An 18,876-nucleotide genomic window follows, 5' to 3' on the forward strand; every position below is an offset into this window, starting at 1 on the left:
AGATAGTCCTGGCTGCTCAGTCACACTACCAAGTTGTGTAGTACAGACCTATACCAAAAGGTGGGTTACCTAATACCAAGCAGATAAGTCTTGTGTAGTCTCACACAGTGTGACTGCACCAATTCTTACCTAACGGGGCACAGAGCTGTTAGGACCAAGAGCTGGCTGTTACCATAGGCCCCCCTCTTCCACAAACAATATCATGAACACTTTCACCAACCAACGGCCACCAGGACTACAGAACTACAAGGTTGTCCCGGGGCGCCCCGCATAAGAAAGTAATTGAAGGTTAATGATTTTGAATATCGAATAATGAATGAATAAAACTTCATAATTGTAAATACCGAACAATGAAAGAATCAGAGCAGAAGTAGCACAAACGTTAAGTTCCCTCATAGAGTTTCACCGACCACCTTGATACCACCCACCGAAAAGCAGACACCTGTCGCCAGAACACCTGCGCATCCGGCTGGAAGAGGTTCAAGTCGTTCTGGAAAAAAGCGCTGTAGAAGTCGTCCCCATTCACTAGGTAACTAGGGTATTATTTCAGTGTACTTCCTTGTACCCACCATGCGCCCTGCGTTAGAACTGCGCCCATTATGTCAAACCTCCAAAATTCAGACAACACTGCAGGAAGTAGTCTCACTGCTGGGGTTATATGCCCACAGTGGATATGAAAGATGCATACTTTCATATTTCAATGTTGCCAGCGCACAGAAAGTACCTCCGCTTCATGAAAGAAGACACCCACTATCAGTTCAAGGTTCTCCCCTTCCGCATTGACTCCACGAGTGTTCACTAATACTGGCGGTAGTAGCTGCTCACCTGCGCAGGCAGTCCATCCCAGTCTCTTCTTACCTCGACGACTGGCACATAACAGGGAATTGATACGGAACATGCCAAACAAATACCCAGAAGACGGTAGATCTCCTCTGCAACCTAGCTTTCTCGATAAACTAGAAAAAGTCCAGTCTAAAGCCCAGCCAAGTCAAACAGTTTCTGTTCTTTCGTTCCAGTGGTCAACTCTGCATTGCAAGCCAAGAAACTCGCCTTACATTCAGTTCTCTCCCATTCATTCCAGCCTAGCTGTCGCTCACTCAGCAGGGTGGCTGTCCTTACCGGTCAGTCAGCCAGCCAATCACCACAGAGTGCATTTGGGTCTCCTAGGAGACTAAGCACAGGGAGTTTCTGGCCCCTCCCTCACTTCCTGTCCACCCCAGACACTCGGGCGCCAGAGGCGGGCTTCACTCCTGAAGCACGCCAAAGGCGAATGAACAAAGGGACCAAACTAGGTTTGGCGCACAGAGACCAAACTCTAGAAGGACCTTTCTGCAAAGTAATGGCGAAAAAAGACCGGGACCCGTTTTAACAGAGGTGGCTAAGACGCCATATTGAAAAACATGGCTCCCGCTATTTAACATTACTGGAGCTAGTAATAGTTAGCGGTCGGGAACAATCATGGTTGTTTGTTGTAAAACCACTGCCACCAGCCATTCTGAGAGGAAAGGGTAGTATTTGAATGCTACATGAGTATCTAGACATAGGGGATACTAAGTAACCTCTCAAGCACTCTATTTCACTTTACTTACTCTGGGAAACAGTAGTTTATCCCAGAGAAGGTATTTAAACCTTGGGAAAGCCTGAAAGGCTTCTCTGTGCCACTGCTGTGTGACACAAATGAAAAGCTGATGCCTATGGAGTTGTTTAAACTCCATAACCAAAGAAAACACAAGAGTAAAACACACATCAAAATACATGAGAGAGTGGGGGAAAAGGGGGACACACTCTCCAGGTAAAAAAATAAATAAAGTCCTCAAAATCCAGCAAAGTTGCTGGAGGTCTCGAAGGTGAAGGGAATTAACATATTTTTGAGAATTCTCCCTAACAGTGGTCATCGCCAAGATCATAAAAGTATTCTTTGCGTGTCTGCTTCTCCCACAGATGGCACTCAAGAATTTTAGAAGGGTTCTGTGCTCAAGTATTCTTGAATTGATCCCGGGAAAGGGAGTCCAACCCTGGTCACAAGGAGTGCTTTCAAGAACCTTTTTTTAAGTTTGAATTGATCAGTTGTTTAGTTGAACTAACGTTAGCCAATTTGTATAATTTTGTTGTGTGCTTTAGTGTGAGTGTCAGAGACTTTTTTTTTTTCTTTATTTTTAGTTTGCTAGGCATGGGCTTCCTTAATATGAGGGGAAGATAGCAGTTTATCAAACCCTTTGTCCTTTAATAAATGACAAATCTTGAAAAATCTTTACTTTTGTGTCGCCCCTTGCATTTCTGACCCCATACAACATGCAGATAATGTACTTTTCTTTTTCCTTTCCTTTTGTTAACCTTTGTAGTTTCTTGCATGCGCGTTTGCGAACAGCAACCCTCCGTCATGATGCTGATGGCCAAGCCACTCTCCTGAACCTGCTCCTGAGAAACTACCTTCACTACAACCTGTACGACCAGGCAGAAAAGCTAGTTTCTAAGTCGGTCTTTCCTGAACTTGCCAACAACAACGAATGGGCTCGTTACCTATATTATACAGGTGTGTAGTTTTAGATGGACTCTTATTCATAATAGACCAGTGAATGCTGTCTAGGTTATCTAAGGGGATATCTTTTGTTTAAAGCCAAATCATTTTACTTGTAGTGTTTTTGAAGGACCCTTTTTTTCCCCTTTTTTTCATCTATGCTTTTTTCAAAACCTTTCTTGATAATGCCACCATACAGAAGTCATCTGCCTGCTACTAAGTCCCGTGTTCTATCCCACTTGATTGAGAAGAGGCTTGGAGGGTGTTAGGACAGTTTTTCTGAAGTCCAACTAAGGGTTTATTAAAACCATTCAACTGAGGCAGTACAAGACTCCACTCTTCGAATAAGGCTGTACCACCTGAGTTTAGGGTAGTGTAGACCGGGCAGCTAGGCTGATCTTAGGAGGGAGAGAGGACTGTAGAATCAGTACAAATGAAATTTGTCATTCAAATCGTCAAAAGAAACACTGAAACACTGTATTGTAAAAATAAATGGTTTATTTAAATACAAGTAGGCCCAGATAAATATTGTGGGGGAAATAAGTACTATCACATTCCATATAACGACAATTCTAAAAACACAACACTATGCTTGAAGGTACACAGACCAAAGCATATGACCTTATTTGGAACACCAACAGGAGCTCTAGGGAAGTCAAAATCAATAGTTACTTATCAGTTGTACCGTGACGCTCAGCAAGAAATCATACTCTTATCAACTGGACTGTATACTTTTCTGACCTAGTGAAACACAAGATACTAGGAACAGTATAAACCTATAACTCTGGTTCAGGATAACAGTTATTCTAGGGGAGTTGGAGTTTGGGGTGTAATATTCAATTACAGTTGCTTATCAGTTCAGACTAAGGAGCTATAAGCAAGTTAAACATATGTGTAAACCTAAGACTCTTTTTGTGTCTGTCTAAAACAGACCAGGGAAAGCAAAACCCAGAGTTACACTTTGATTCAAAGTTATTCTTGGTAGGTAAAACCGAACGCAGACTTATTCTGGACATGTTAACAGCAAGTCAGGGGAAGCAAGTCCCAGTTGGGGGACGCACGTACGATTATCCTAACAAGAATAAGTGATACCAACAGCATTACTTTTGGGAAAGAGACGCAACCAATTCACAGGTGTGTAACTTAACCTTATTTATACTTTTCAGAATAGTGCAACACACATCCAAAGTAAGAACTTTTGTAACTGTTCACTCTGAGTTAGTTACCAACCAACTCAGTAACTATTCAACAGGTATTCTCTTTTCTAGACAAAAGGCCCAATCCTTTAAAAGTCTTTCCCTTATTCTTGGAGCATGAGTGTTCTCCGTGGCAGAAGGGGGGTCACTAGGATCGAGTGTCCAACAGGCAGTGTCAGCATACGTTCTTAAGTAGCAAAAGTCAGAGTTCCTAAGGAAGACTGTTCAAACAGGTGAGTATTTTAGTTTAGAGTTAGTTTTAGGTCCAGGGGCTTCAAAGAAGAGACCCTAGGAGGATTCCAGCAGTGGGCCTGGGTGAACTGGACAAGAGGCCTCTGAATCACAGAAAACACCCCAAAGCTACACAGAAATCGCAAAGGCTTAAGGTAGGTAAAATACCCAAGAAGATATTTTGCAGCAGGGGAACTTCAGAATCTGCAGCCAAAAACCCAGTTGGTGGATTCCTTGTCGTGATGACTGAAAACAGGACCTTGGAAAGGACTTTGCAGCAGGGATCAATGGGGAAGGCTCTAGGCAATGTTTTCCTTGTGGCTGGATGCGGCTCTGGGTTTAGCGCATTTTCAGGAGCACAGAAGAAGACAGGAATATCGCTGGTCGGATGCTTGTCATTACAAAGTTCCAGCACTTTGGAGAGAGGACTTTTCAGACTTGAATCGTCTCTCTGGTGATCCAGCAGGATGCCCAAGATGTTTCAGCGAGATTCGGAATTCAGAAGACCGTGCACTGCCCAATGGCTCGAGCTCCCAGGGCATTTGGGGCATTGCAACCCGCAAGGTCGCAGCACTGCATCGGATGGCTCAAAATGCAGGTGGTCTTGACTCGAGTGGGTCTTCCCAGGCTCTGGGTTGGGCTCATTGTTTCCAGAGTCCTCAGGTCGATTGGAAGGAAGGACTACAGCAGGCTCCGGTTACAGAGCAGGCTTCTAGGTCGCTGGAAATCGTTTCTGCCATGAATTCTTCATCTTCCTCTTCGGTTTTAGGTCCAGTGCTCGACTACCTCTTCAGCTTCCAGGATCGGACTCTTATGCAGAAACCCAGCCAATCAAACAGCCTTGCAACATTCAAACACCGGGCAGGGTTTGTTATCCTTTCAGGATAGCCAGCCTTCCAGTTTGAGCTGGAATCTTGCACTCAGGCTGGAAGACAAAGGGCTGCAGAGTTTTTGGACTCCTCCCTCGCTTCCTGCTTTCAGACAGTGATGTCGGGGGCAGGAACAATAAAAGACAAGTAACACTAAAATGGTGAAAAAACAAGACGGGAGCATTTTGGTAAAATGAGCACCCATGGGTGTCTTTACTGGGGCTAAGCACACATTCCATGGTAAAGGTGCAACAAATTAATAAAAGGTATTACTGCCACCAGCAATTAAAGGTAAGCTTGTCCCTGTAACAGAATTGTTACAGGTTTAGTGTGAAAGGGGATACTCGGTATCTCCCCAGCACTCCACATAAGGTTGGGTGCGATGGTTTCACCAAATAAAATGTAAAAGTTATCCAAAGATCCTTTCTACCCTTGGGAACTGTAGTTCTCACAAGGTTAGCCAGAGAAAGTTAAAAGGGGAGCCCCTAGGGCAACCCAGCAACAATAGGCCCTTATAGCCAAAACAATGTCAAAGAGGATAACTTTTGACACTGGAGAGCCTTAAAAATGACACCCAGAAAAAGAGTCAAAGATTCTGAGTGTGGGAAAAGCTTCCCACTCACAGAAGTATAAGGACAAACAATCCACCAGTAAAATCAAAAAGTTCTGGGGTTGACACAGGTCAGGAAGTTTTATCATTACTATGAAAATCTTACCTAGCAGAGGGGGGGAAGGCTAACATTTGTGAAATTGAGAAGAGATCCCCTTTGCAGAAAACACTAATCCTCTTCCCTTTATCCATTGCCCCACATACCCTATATTTGCAGTCACACTATGCACTGCTCTCTGCACAAAACCTCTGTTGTATGGCCCCACTACCGGGAGGACTGGCAGAGTAGAAAAGCTGATTAGCCAGTCTTAAAGACCTGTCTCAATTGAACATGGTCCTATTCATTCTGAAAGACACTAGCCCTGTAGCATGGACATTACACTGTTCCTGAATGAGTATAGAGATATTTCTGCAATTTTAAGGTCCTATTATAGAAGACATGACTGCCCATATGTTATACCTACTGCATTCAAACCATTATTTTCCAGGTCGCATTAAAGCCATTCAGCTTGAGTACTCTGAAGCGAGGAGGACCCTGACGAATGCTCTGAGGAAGGCACCTCAGCATACCGCTGTGGGCTTCAAGCAAACAGTGAGTAAAGCTTGCTAAAATATTCAAATATTCTGCCCAGTCCTGCTTTCATGTGTCATTGTTAGAAAGATTTTCTTTTTGCTCCTTTCCTCCCATAGACTTGTATGCAACACCATTTTTGCTTGTTTTAAACCCTGTCCTGACTTTTTTGGAGGTAACTAAAGCCTGTATTGCCTTGACTGTTTTGCTCATTCTTATGGGGGAAACTGACTAGTCCTTTAAAACTGTCAGTACTGAGAGACTATTGGCCTCATAAGTCTGGCTCTAAATGGTAAAAGTGACGGTAACAGAATTACCACCACTTTTACCTTACCACCAAATTAGGAGGCAGCAGTAATACCATCAGCGGTAATGCTGTCAACCAATGCTTCAGATAGGGTTTTGACGTGAGAGTATTTTACTCTCAATTTGTAGAGTAAGTGAATAAATCCAATTTCAAGAGAGTAATTATGAGTTTCCTCCTTCGCAAGAGAGTAAAAGGTGTCTGACAACTATCCAATTTGTGTGTAAAATTAAAACTGTTCAAAGACATTAGTGACAAAGAACTTGAAGCTGGCTACTACCCAGCTTCATCTTCATTATAAGTGAACACCAAAACTCTGTTACGAACTTCTATAGATGCCAGCTAGTTAGATCGCAAATCAAGGGTTCTATGCCATATTTCCGCATTTTAAAGCCCGCACACAAAAAAGACCGATTTTTCTTGTGGCAATTTTTGGGTTGGCTTTAAAATGCGGAAATATTACATACTGCCCCGTTCCTCCCCACCCTCCCCTGCTGAGTCTCTCGTTAATCGTGGGGTTTATCTCCCCCACCCTCTGTGCCCACTATCCCACCACCCCCTTCCTGCCTCAACACACGCATCCTCCCCCACTTAGGCACACAGACAAAAACTCACTTCTCACTCCTGCAACGTCTCAGTTGGGGCTCACAGAGCCTGTCAGCCCCTCTCTGCCCCTACGCGCACTCTTGTGCAGCAGGGCCATGATAGTTCAATTTAGAAAGACTGTTCTGTGTGGTCACAGAGCGGTCTTTCTAAATCGATCTTATTTTTGTTCAGTTTTTTAAAAAAAAGGTCTTTTGACCTAATACCAAATCAAGTCCCTCACTGTACCAGCATCACTTCTCTGCCTCTCAGGCATACTGTTGCTGCCTCACACTAACTGCTTGACAGCCACTTCATGTTTTTGCTCATCTCTCCTTCCTTTTGCTACTTGGTTTCCCCAACTTTCTGATGCTCTGCCTCTCACCCAAAGTGTTGCTATGCCAGATTTTGCAGTCTGTTGCTCTGTCACTCTTACCCATCTCTGCATTCTATTATTGCTGCTTCCCCTCATACATTGTGCTGTATCAGTTGATATAACGTCTCTTCCTCTCTCATGTCATTACTCTGGCTATATCTGTTTTTTTTTATATTCTCTGTTGTGGTTGCTGCTCCTTTTGATGATCTTTCTTGCACGGACTCTTATGTTATCGGTCTGCCTTTCTTTAGTCTGTTAACCGCACTCCCCGCCTGCTGTTTTCGTATTTTACTGTCTCGAAATGTCTTTTGCTCTGCTTCTGTCCCTCACTCCTATTGTGTATCCTATTATTTACCTTTTTTCCCTTCTCACTTTCTTTGTTGCCATATCATGTAGCTCGTGGGTCTCTCTTCCTGTTGCTTGAATTCCTGTTTTGAATTGTCTAGTATGTTCTCTGTTCCACCCCAGCCTGCCACAACTTTGTTCTCCTGTATTGCTTAGGTTCAGAGTTGGTGTGTTTTATCATTTTAAAAGTGCTTTCTGTGGAGAAGAACATTCGTTTTTGCTCACCTGTCCAATCCTGCCTTGCGAGCTGACAAGGGGCTCTTGCAGGGGAGTGAACGCTGTTTGTTGGAGGCGGGCCTTCCACTCGGCACGTTACCCATCACGTGACTTGCCTCAGTGTTAAAGTGCACTGCCAGCCACCCTTGCGGCGTTAAGCCCGGCGGGGTCAAGGCCGCTAGCTGTGCTGTTGTGCGGCTGTTAGGCGCTGGTGCCACTATACCGGTTTGGAGGCTGTGGAGGCTTAATCTCTTTGATCCACTCCGGATACCAACATTTCACGTGTCCAATGGTATAAAGTTGAACGTTCTTTTTATCACAGGTTACTAAGTTATATGTCATTCTAACTTTGAAGAGTTAAGCTTCTTTTTCTTTTCCATTCCCTGCTTAAGTTGATTCTGACTCCAAGGGACCGAAACTATATTCTAACCGCAGGAATGCCATCTGTGATGGACAAGACTATGTTTGACAATAATTCTTGCAGAACACCAACTGGTGCACTCACAAATCATTCTTTGAACACTCCGATTAACGATCTGGTACCCAAATCTTGTGATAAGCCTAAAAGCCTTACACAAACTTAAAAAAAAACATAACTTTAACACCAATCAAAAAAACGCCGGTTTCTAATCATGACATCCGTAATTTTTACGAGAAGATTACGAGTGTCTCTAATCATAGTGATAACTCGACTTTAATATCTAAACCTACTGAACTCATTATTTCTCAAACACCCATTGTTTTGACACAGGAAGTAGCAGTGTCATCTTGTGCTTCCAATATTTCGAAACTAGGGATTACTATCTCTGATTCTACTATGCTCACTATTGCACAGTTCCCTCAAAAAATTAAAAAATGTCCACAACCTTTCCCAGTGGTAATAGAGGAATCCTTGTCTGAAAATGCAATATCTAGTATTGAAATAGCTTTGAGTGATTCGATAATGGGTATAGAGAATGTTGAAATAATAGAAGTGGTGTCAGAGGAGGTCCCGTTACTAGATACATCAGTCCATGTAGATGGCCGTGAATTAGAAAGCTCGAGAGCATCAGTCCAGACAGATTATAATCTACCTGGCTCTATGGACTCAACAAGACATGGTGAGGATATATCCTTCTTACAACCAACACCGCGCAGATGTCAAACCTCGTGAACATTCGGCCAATCCTGCTCTCATGGAGATTACCCCTGGAGCCATAAACACTACTATATCTAGTTTGTTTAAACTGTACGAGTCCCTAGATTGTAAGATCACTAGTCTTGACTCTAAGCTAGATTTAATTGGAAATGACTTGAAAGTTAGCTCTCACTTTGTCCCTAATACATTGACACTGGAAAGGATCATGCAAAGATTGTCTAGTTTAGAGACCTTCTGTTTGTCCAACCAAACTGATCAAACTCATGTTGGCTCAAGTATTGCACAGAGACTCGGAGCATTAGAGTCTCTTCGCAACCCACCCACCATGACAGACTCAGTTTTGCCTGCATTTACCCATATCATTCGTCCTGTAGAAAGTGCAGAGATCACTGCCAAAAGAAAAAATGACTCTTGGATAAGTGTCGATTGTCCTGAGAGAAACACCACCCAAGCCCAGTGGGGTGCTAAAACTGACAATAGAACTACACAAAAAAAAAATCTCAACGACCGACACTAAGCAATAAAAAGAAAACGGCACAACATAAAGTTTCTTTAAGAAACACATGCTTTACCTAAGCCCAATGCACAGCAAGAAAATGTCTCTGTAGTGAATCAGACAAATTCTGATTGCTTTATACCAGCGTCAATAGAGACATCTTGAGAACCTTTACCAATAATGTCACTCCACACTCGAGTGTACCTGTGCCATTAAGATCTGTCCCCATTCCAGTTAATCATTCAGTGACACAAGAAGACTTGACTTTGGGTTACACGCCATTAGATGATCTTATTGAATTAGTGTCTCACGACTCAAATATAGATATACCAGGTCAGCTCCAAAAGTCCGCAGAATCCATGACACACACACACTCAAGAGTGATGGTAGTTGGTTTTGAGAAACCTTCCACTTCAACTGCTATACCACAACAAGGCCCTGACAATCGATTGAGTATTCTCAAAGCTGCAGTTGATTCCTATCTTTTGAATAGATTGTCAGAGGTGTTGCCAGAATCAACTCCCATCAATCCACAGTCCCTTCAACCCAAAACAGTACATTTTAGCAACAAACAGACTAATATCCCATTTAAAGATGCAAAAATGACAAACCCTAAGTCTTCCACAGCCTCTATAGTTGGTGGCTGCTCTGGGCCTAGGGCCATTCAAACTTCCAAAAACACTGACACTCAGAAAACAGTGTCAAACGTTCATGTGGGTGACAAAAGAGATTCTAATGCTCCGAGATTTAAAACTTATCATACTTTGATTTTGAAATGCCGTGATGGTGATTTCCCTAAATACGATCTATGTCGTGCTAGTGTGCTAAATATTTTTGGTGATGTTGAAGGATTGGAAGCAATTGCTTCGAGTGATATAGATCAAATTGAATTTCTTTGTGATAGGAATCTGTCTATTGTTCGTTTATGGGTTAAATCAGGAGTAGTACGTAATCTATTCTGGAATGCAAGAATGGAACTCTTTGATATGGGGTTTTTATTGGCTCAAGATCCGGCCCGACAGAACCATCTTAAGCCTGATAATGTAGAGATACTTACAACTCCTGCAGTAGAGCCAGTTTGTGTCAGTCATTTTTGTATCAATGAAACCAGCCACAACTCAATATCATTACCAATGCATAACACTCATTCATAACCACGAACGAGAGTCATAAGTATTGAAATTTCACTTGACAGTTGGAATACGTGAGGTTCTTCTCATCTCCAGTGGACCAAAAATGATCATTTGAATAACTGATATCGTAGTTTTGCAGGAAACATGGATGTTACATGCTCCCAAATGGGACGACCATGATCTGGTCCTACTACCTGCGGAATTCTCTGGTAAAGGAAGACCAACTTCTGGTCTGCTAGTGGCAGTGAAATCTAGTAGGAGGATTTGGAATCTCGGCATGGAAATCTCCAAATAAGTTTATTCAGTTAGTCCGAATCACCATTGGCTCTGAAATATACGCCCTGATTAATCTTTATCGAAATCCAGTGGGTATTCTTGAAGAAATATTCTACAATACTCTGTCGAGTCTTTTTGAAATAATTGCTAGAGACAGAGATCTCTGGAATCTTGGTAATGGGTGATTTGAATCTCTCATGCCTTGAAACTAACAAAAAGAGTACAAATTCTAATAGTCAGAGATGGTTGTTATTTATGAATGACCTTAATCTAAGGATGGCGAATGGTGCTATTATTGGCGATATTCCTCCAATGAACACTTGGGAGAGAGGAAATTCCAAATCCACTATTGATTATATTTTTTTGAGTAATATTTTTATGAATACTACTAAATTTGCAGTTGTTAAACCGGTACAAAGTGACCATCATTTATTATCCCTCGGTTGGTCCATTGAAAATCAAATTGTGCCGACCACCAAACAATGGTATAGACAAACTCTTGTGGTCAACAATGGTAGAAATCGTTTTAGCTGGTCCTATGATAAACTATCAGCCTTAAACACTACTATTTTGAACAGCCACGGAACGAGCAATGTTGAATCATATGTTGATGTCTTAAATACTTTTAAGAATATTCACTTGCTGAAACATAAGACCTCTGTGATTCACACCCATGAATTTGACTTAGCACTTCATGCCCGCAAAAAGGCGCACATAGAAAAGAGATTAGAAGCCTCCGTAAACTACCCATGGCTGATCAAATAAAAGCTATTAAATCAGCTAACTGTCATTATCGTAATTGGGTTCAATCAAGGAAGGCTGCTCTTTTTCCAAAGTGATAGTGAGAAATTTTTGACAGCGTGTTACAAAAAAAATTCTGCCCAGGTATGGAAATTACTAAACATTTGTAAGGCTGGTTCTCAAATGAGTTCTCAAATTAATGCTGTGACAGAAGCACAATGGATTAATCATTTTACTAAACTGTATGCTGACAGTAAAATGTGCAATTACACTCACAATACGAGCATGGCTGGAAGGTGGCGTTTGAAGTGCTCTGTAGCAATAGTTGAGGACTTCATTAAAAAATCATCCTCCTCAAGGGCAGCAGGCCCAGATGGCCTTTCGAATTACATGTTTAAACAAAATGTAAATGAGTGGGCAAATATTCTAAATAATACCTTTTTAATACATCATACAAAACAAAAACATTCCTAATTCATGGCGTTCATCTATAATTGTACCAATATATAAAAAGGGTGACCGTAAGGACCCCAAAAGCTATCGGCCGATAGCATTGCTAGATGCTCCAGGGAAAATCTTTTCAAGGATGGTTTTAAGGGAATTCAATGAATGGACAGACAATGCTGTACTCCGTGATCCTGCCCAAACCAGGTTTGTCGCGGGTTTGAGGACTGGTAAATCTTACCACCTTGAATGCCATCAGACTTCAAGCCCAAACTAAGAGATTTCCACTTTATTTTGCATTTGTGGACTTGCACTCCGCATTTGATTCTGTTTCCAGACCAAAATTTATGGCTAAACTAATTCATGCTGATTGTCCTCTAACCTTGATTGATATAATTTTTTTGCTTCACTCCCAGACAAAGGTATTCATAAGATTAAATATGGAAGGGCTACTTTCCAGAGCTGTTGTTACAAATAGAGGCTTAAAACAAGGATGCATTTTGGCATCAGCATTGTTTAACGTCTTCATTAATGATGTGCAATGGATTTTCCCCAAGCTCGTAGCTGATGCTCCAAAATTAAATGGTGTAAAGATTAATGCTTTATGGTACGCAGACGATCTTGTTTTGGTATCAAAGACCCCAAGTGGATTAAATAATTTGTTAAATTCACTATGTTCATATTTTCGAGACAATGAATTAGTTGTTAATAGTACCAAGACCCAAATTGTTACATATGTACCAACGGGCATGCGAAGAAAGAGAATGATCTGGCGAATAGAAAATATTGCTTTACAAATGGTTCCAAATTACATTTATTTGGGTCTCATTTTTGATGGCCGTCCCTCCGACCATTCGCAACTATGTAAAATTGAACAAAAGCTATCTAGTGCCATATACCAAACCAGAATAGTTCTTTACAAGTATGGAAAATTTACATTAAAACCTGCTATTATTTACTGGAGTCAGAAAGTTGTTGCTACATTATTATATGGTCTTGAGACATATTGTACAATTTCAATGACTTTTCTGAATTCATTAGAAACAAAATTTTGGCATGCTATTTTACACTTACCACAATGTATTCCAGGAGTGCTTATTCGCTGCGAACTTGGGTTAATCTCATTAACTGCAATGTATAACTGGCGTCTATGTGCCTTGTTACGAAAATGTTTGATGTCTTCAAGCAACAATACCACATTAGCTATAGTTACCAGCTACTTACTTAAAACCTCTGAAAGCTTTCCGAGACAGTGGTTAAATAACATCTTTTCTGTCATGCTTCATGCTGATATTTCTCTTGAGACCCTCCTATTTAATCCAGACCGGGCAAAAAAAAAAATGTATCTGATGGATTGGATTGATACGAGGGATAGATGTCTCCAATATAAGGACTTTGATGCCTCAGTATTCAGTCCTAAATGCTATAGAGAAATGGCTTCCTACTTAAATCTAGCACCATCAGCTGCATCGATATGCCATATTACGTTTCCGATTTAATATCTGGCCTACCCGCGAGATTAAAGCCAGAAGGAAACTGATACCTTTTGATGAGAGATGGTGTCATTTTTGTAATGATAATAGTCTTGTTGAGACGCTGAACCATGTAATTATTGACTGTCCGGCACTTACAAATTTAAGGAGGATTCATTTTTCAAAACATCTTGCGTATTTTGCACAGATGAACCCTGAACACCGCTGGATAGCATTGGCCGCCTCTAAATCAATGAGTATTAGTCTAGCCACCATTAATTTTTTGACCGCTTTGAAAATGGAATGAATGGCATTTTATTGACCTGCACAGATGCACTTTAAATTAACTTAAAATTGTATATGTAAAAATTGTCTTATCTTTTTCTAATTTTCTCTTGTAAAATTGAATGATTGATAAAATTGTATTGATTGAAAAAAGTTGATTAAATTCAACTATATTCAATAAATGTATTTACTTCCACTCCTTTTTTTTCCTGTTTGTCTTTTGACATGGCACCAATTAAGATTTGAAAATCTGAAAATGCCTTTGCTGTTTACACATCTAGTGCAGCTTTACTATTGGGTACTCCTTTTAGATGTGTGAAAACCACCTTTTGGCCATTAGGCTGGGAATTATAGAGTTAGACACTCGTCTCACCAGATGCAGCACTTGCTTGAATGATGCAGATACTTTACCGGTACTGTATGTCATTACAGGTATAGCAGCCCTTATGGGATGTGCTTATTCTGAGCCATTACAGGTACAGAATCCCTAAAAAGATGTGGGTTCTGAGCCATCACAGGTATAGCGGTCCGGATGAAGGGTGTGTGTTCTGACCCATTATAGGTACAGTAGCCCTGATGAGGAGTGTTATGAGACATTACTAGTGTGTGTGTGTGTGTGTGTGTGTGTGTAATCACTAAACCTTTAGTAGTCCTTTTCATAAGTCGAAAGCTAAGTCAGTTCTGTTACAATTGAATGTTACCTGCATTTTGAACACATACCTCTGATGCAACCGCATTAACTCGCCTATCAACAGGATTTGAACTAACAGGTTACACAATGTTCTCTGTAGCAGGGTTATTGCCCCACTGAGCTACCTTTCCCAACAGGCTGTTGACTCTGAAAGGCACCTAGGGCTAGGGCACTGGCATTCCATGAGGTTTACCTGACATAATTGGCTTGTTAAAAGCTCTAAGCCTGTTTGGACTATCCTTCATGAGTCAGGAGATTCATTATGAGGCTTTGAAATGTGCTGGATTTTTAGATGTGGGACTCAGTAATCGGACATGAGAGAAGCAGAAGTCTTGAAAAGCACAAGACCGATTAGGAAGGATTGAAGAATATGACCGCAATGCCATCTTCTCTCACTATCCTCCAGTGTGCATCACACCAGCTCAGGATGATGGTGGGAAGAGCTCAGACACTGTTATTGCTCAGTACAATTAGCTCTCTGCAGAAAATGCCAACTCATGGTGGTGCTGTGTCATTACAGCAGCTGTGTTAAGAAATGAAGTTACTGCCCCGAAACATAGCAGTCCTGCTAAGAAATGTGGACATGATGCAATCAGCCCTGCTGTGAATAATTGGCATTGTGCCATGACATGCTTATAGCAGGTCTGCCCATAAATTAGACTACTTTGCCTGAATATATAGTCCTGTCGAGAGGTAACGGTACAATCGGTCCCACTGAAAATATATACAGCACTGTTTCTATCTGTATGCATTAAACCTGCTTGTGGTGGGTGGTCAGAAAGGGAGTTATTTAGACCACATGCCTAGCTTTTCCTTGCTCTCTAGGAACACACTATGTACAGTGCCGTTTCATGCATGTGCATGCAATCTTAGACTAAAAAACACATCTACATATTTAACACCAAAAGCTTTTCCTTCTCACAAATGTCAGGAGGCGTATAAAATGCCCATGCTGATGCAACTGCGTAACCTCTATGAAAGCTGATTAATACAAAGGGAAATGAAACAGAAATGCAGCCCTTGTTTAAGACTCAATTTTAATTTAACACAATACTGCAGGTGTCCTAAAGCCTTGTGAAAAGCATATTTAGGATTCAAAATGCTTTAATAGCACTATAAACTAGAAAATGCAATCAACTGAACAAAGTGAAATTTGAAAAGTGAAAAACACAAATTCACTTCAAAGTGCCACAAAAAATCTGTCTTCTATATTACTCAGAGTATTATATTGATAGAATTCCTATCGGAGGAGAATGTTAAAAAATAAACAGACCATGGGCCTCATTAGGAGGCTGGTGGAATGGGTTTCACGGCGCCGGTAATGGTGCCGACGCCGTTAAACCCATTCCGCCCTATTACAAGGTTCCCTTGCGGGACATGCTCTGAACGTCTGGTCCCGCGAGGGGACGAGCATGTTAACGGGCCCGTCATTAACGGGCCCATTGTTAACATGCTCCCCATTCCCATTGAGCCCTATGCGGCTCAAATGGGAATGGGGGAAGGTCCGGGTCCGGGTCTGAGTTCCCTGAATGGGGAAATACCAGGCCATTCCGACTTTGGAGGGCCTGGTATTTCCCCATTCAGGGACCACAAACCTGGACACGAGTTTGGAGGCAGCATGACTCACTGCAGTTGCTGCTTTCAAGGAACTGTGCGGATTGTTAAAGTAAAGTGTGGATTGCCAAGCTGCTGCTGGCCAGGCAGTCAGCAGTAAACACCTTGATTAATGGGGGTGTTGCCATACATAGCCTGCGTAAGTGGAACGCAAAGAAGAATTAAAAGGGCCATATTGACAAGATTTCTGTGCGTAAAAAGGTCCGATGTGCACCGTATTTGTGGAGGGCTGCCCTCAACAGTAATGCCTCTGGCGGAATTACTGCAGAAATCACAAAAAATGTGATTAGCGCCATATTAATAGTTGGAATATGGTGGTAATACCATTGAAATTGGGCTGTAATACCGCCAACATTACAGTGCATTTACCTCCCCTAAGGTGGAGATAAATGCATACAGGTGATGGAAATGAAGCCACAGGTGCACCCAATCCACTCAGATAGGGTACATAAGGCCCACACCTTCCATAAATGTACTTTCTAACACGATCATGTTGCAACTAGCTCTTGTGAACATGACGTGCATCATTCAGCTGCAGAGGCTTGAAGAGCAACACCAGGGAATAGAGCGCAGAGGAGGAGACTCCATGTAAGGTGAGCGCCTATACCCTGGGTCATGCCCTCACCCTGGACCTTGACTGACAACTAGCTAATCACCCTGTACCGGTGGAACAGGAAGACCATCGCTGAGCTGGTCACCCAGATTGTGGGTGACATGGAGAGCAGGATCAACATCTGTACAGCCTTACCACTGCTGCTGAAGCTTTCTTGGCAACGGGCACATACCAGCACACTGTGAGCATGTCGCACGGCATGTCCAAGTCCACATATTCATATGTGCTCGTGCAGGTGCTGGAAGTACTCCTGCAATATGTCTCACTGCAAATCTCCCTGCCCATCAGCCTGGCACAGGAGAACACCATGAAGGCACGTTTCTATGAAGCAGCACACATGCCCAAAGTGATAGCTGCTCTGGACTATAGCTGCTCTAGACTGCACCCATGTGTTGGTGGCCGGCCAGGCATCTGAAGAGGTATACCACAACCAGAAGCAGGATCACTCCCTCAATGTCCAGCTCACCGGCGACCCTGACCTCCTCATAAAACACTGCTGTGCCCGCTTCCCTGGTTCCACCCATGATGCTGCAGAACAGCACACTGCCTGGATACACAAAGCTGCATAGAGGGCAATGGACGTGGATATTGGGTGAGTACAAGTGACATCACACAGACAATTCTCGCAGAATACGTGAATGCCTATTGAGGGGGCGGAGAGTGGGTTACCACAACTGAATAATGCATACCCTCTCAGGGCACTCTACATGCATAATCTGCTACCGCACATCACAGCCTACAACCCACAATACAATGAATGACAATGCGGCAGTAAATTGCCAATGCATATTGGCCGAACAGGCTAGCAAAACACACACGCGCACATGCTCTCACGCTCTCACTTGCTCTCAGATTTGCTGTGCACTCTGTACTAGCTCTTGGTTCCCCAGTGGTAGCTCCTGTCTAACTCGTTATGTCGGATACCCAGGATCTTCTTTTTGCTGCTAGTTCTCAAATTCCAATTTTGACCCCTGCTACCGTGTCCATCACAGACCCTGAAAGTGATAAGTGCTGCTTGTGAGCTGTGTGTATGATGTTACACGACAGAGCAAATGTTCCCCCGAGTGAATGACTCCACATTCAAGTACTGTTGTGGTAAATCATATTGTGTGACAATATTTGTGAAATGCATGCACGGACTGTCTATCATAATGCTGTTGTAAAGGACAAAACATCCACAATGCTCTGTGGTGCACACCTATGGCCTTTACCCTTGCTGGTGACTCTGGATACCAGCAGATACCATGGCTGATGACACTTGTGCTGAATCCACAGACGCCACAGGAGGTGGCTTACAACAAGGCACACCTGTGGACCAGGCTCTGCATAGAGCAGACCTTTGGCCTGTTAAAGGCTTGTTTCCAGTGCCTACACCATTCTGGGGGAGGCCTTAATGTACAAGCCAAAGAAAGCCTGACAAACTGTTCTTGCCTGTGCCATGCTGTAAAACATTTGGCTCAGGCGGAATGTTCCCCTGCCCCTTGATGAGGACATGCTACTCCCAGAAAAGGAGGACTCACTACCTGCGGTGCTATGCTACCACGCAGTGAATGGGAAGAGGATAGGTATGGACGTCTAGTTCGGCAAGAACTGATAAACAATTTCCTTTTTTAAGCCAACTGATAAGCACTTGCCTCTGTATTCAGTCACATTATGATTTAAACACTTGCACACGATAAGGAATGCCCTAGCATTGCTTTAAGGTAACAACTATTTAATGAACAAATGTCAAAAAAAATCCCAACAACTTCCCCTCCCTCAAAAACCCTCCCGAAAACACCATCCCCAAAACACCACCCCAAAATACCTCACCGCCCCCAAAAAAATCCCTAAAACGCCATTCCTACAACATCTCCCTTGCCATGTCAAACAAAATGTATGTCATGGCAGTCCCTTCTGGTGTCTCTTGGCCTTGATAGCCCGCTCCAGCGCCATAGGTGTTAGTTGGTGCTGTGAGCAGCGCCTTGGGGTTCTGGGCTGTGATCCCTCTGTGGGGGTGACAGAGGGTGAGGGCTCAGATCCCTGTCCCTGGTGATGCTGCATAGTCCGCATAATGCAGGAATTTAGGGACTCTGTAAAGGTTACATACCCTCAGTATGTTCCCTCATCCTCTGCCTGACCGTGGTGATGGCAGCAGTGGCCTGGCAGAGGGAAC

At 42.7% G+C, this 18,876-nt stretch overlaps 1 protein-coding gene across 1 annotated transcript in view; it reads left to right on the forward strand.

The window, feature by feature from the left end:
* The window catches only part of PSMD3 (proteasome 26S subunit, non-ATPase 3), a 258,442-nt gene that overhangs the window by 132,581 nt on the left and 106,985 nt on the right, over window positions 1–18,876 (forward strand). The window contains exons 5-6 of the mRNA XM_069634771.1: window positions 2,343–2,533; window positions 5,913–6,016. Of these exons, the coding sequence (XP_069490872.1) occupies window positions 2,343–2,533; window positions 5,913–6,016 (295 nt within the window). The remainder of the gene's footprint in view (window positions 1–2,342; window positions 2,534–5,912; window positions 6,017–18,876) is intronic.

Source organism: Ambystoma mexicanum, chromosome 13, assembly GCF_040938575.1.
Source record: "Ambystoma mexicanum isolate Mex_15411 chromosome 13, UKY_AmexF1_1, whole genome shotgun sequence".
Taxonomy (NCBI): Eukaryota; Metazoa; Chordata; class Amphibia; order Caudata; family Ambystomatidae; genus Ambystoma; species Ambystoma mexicanum.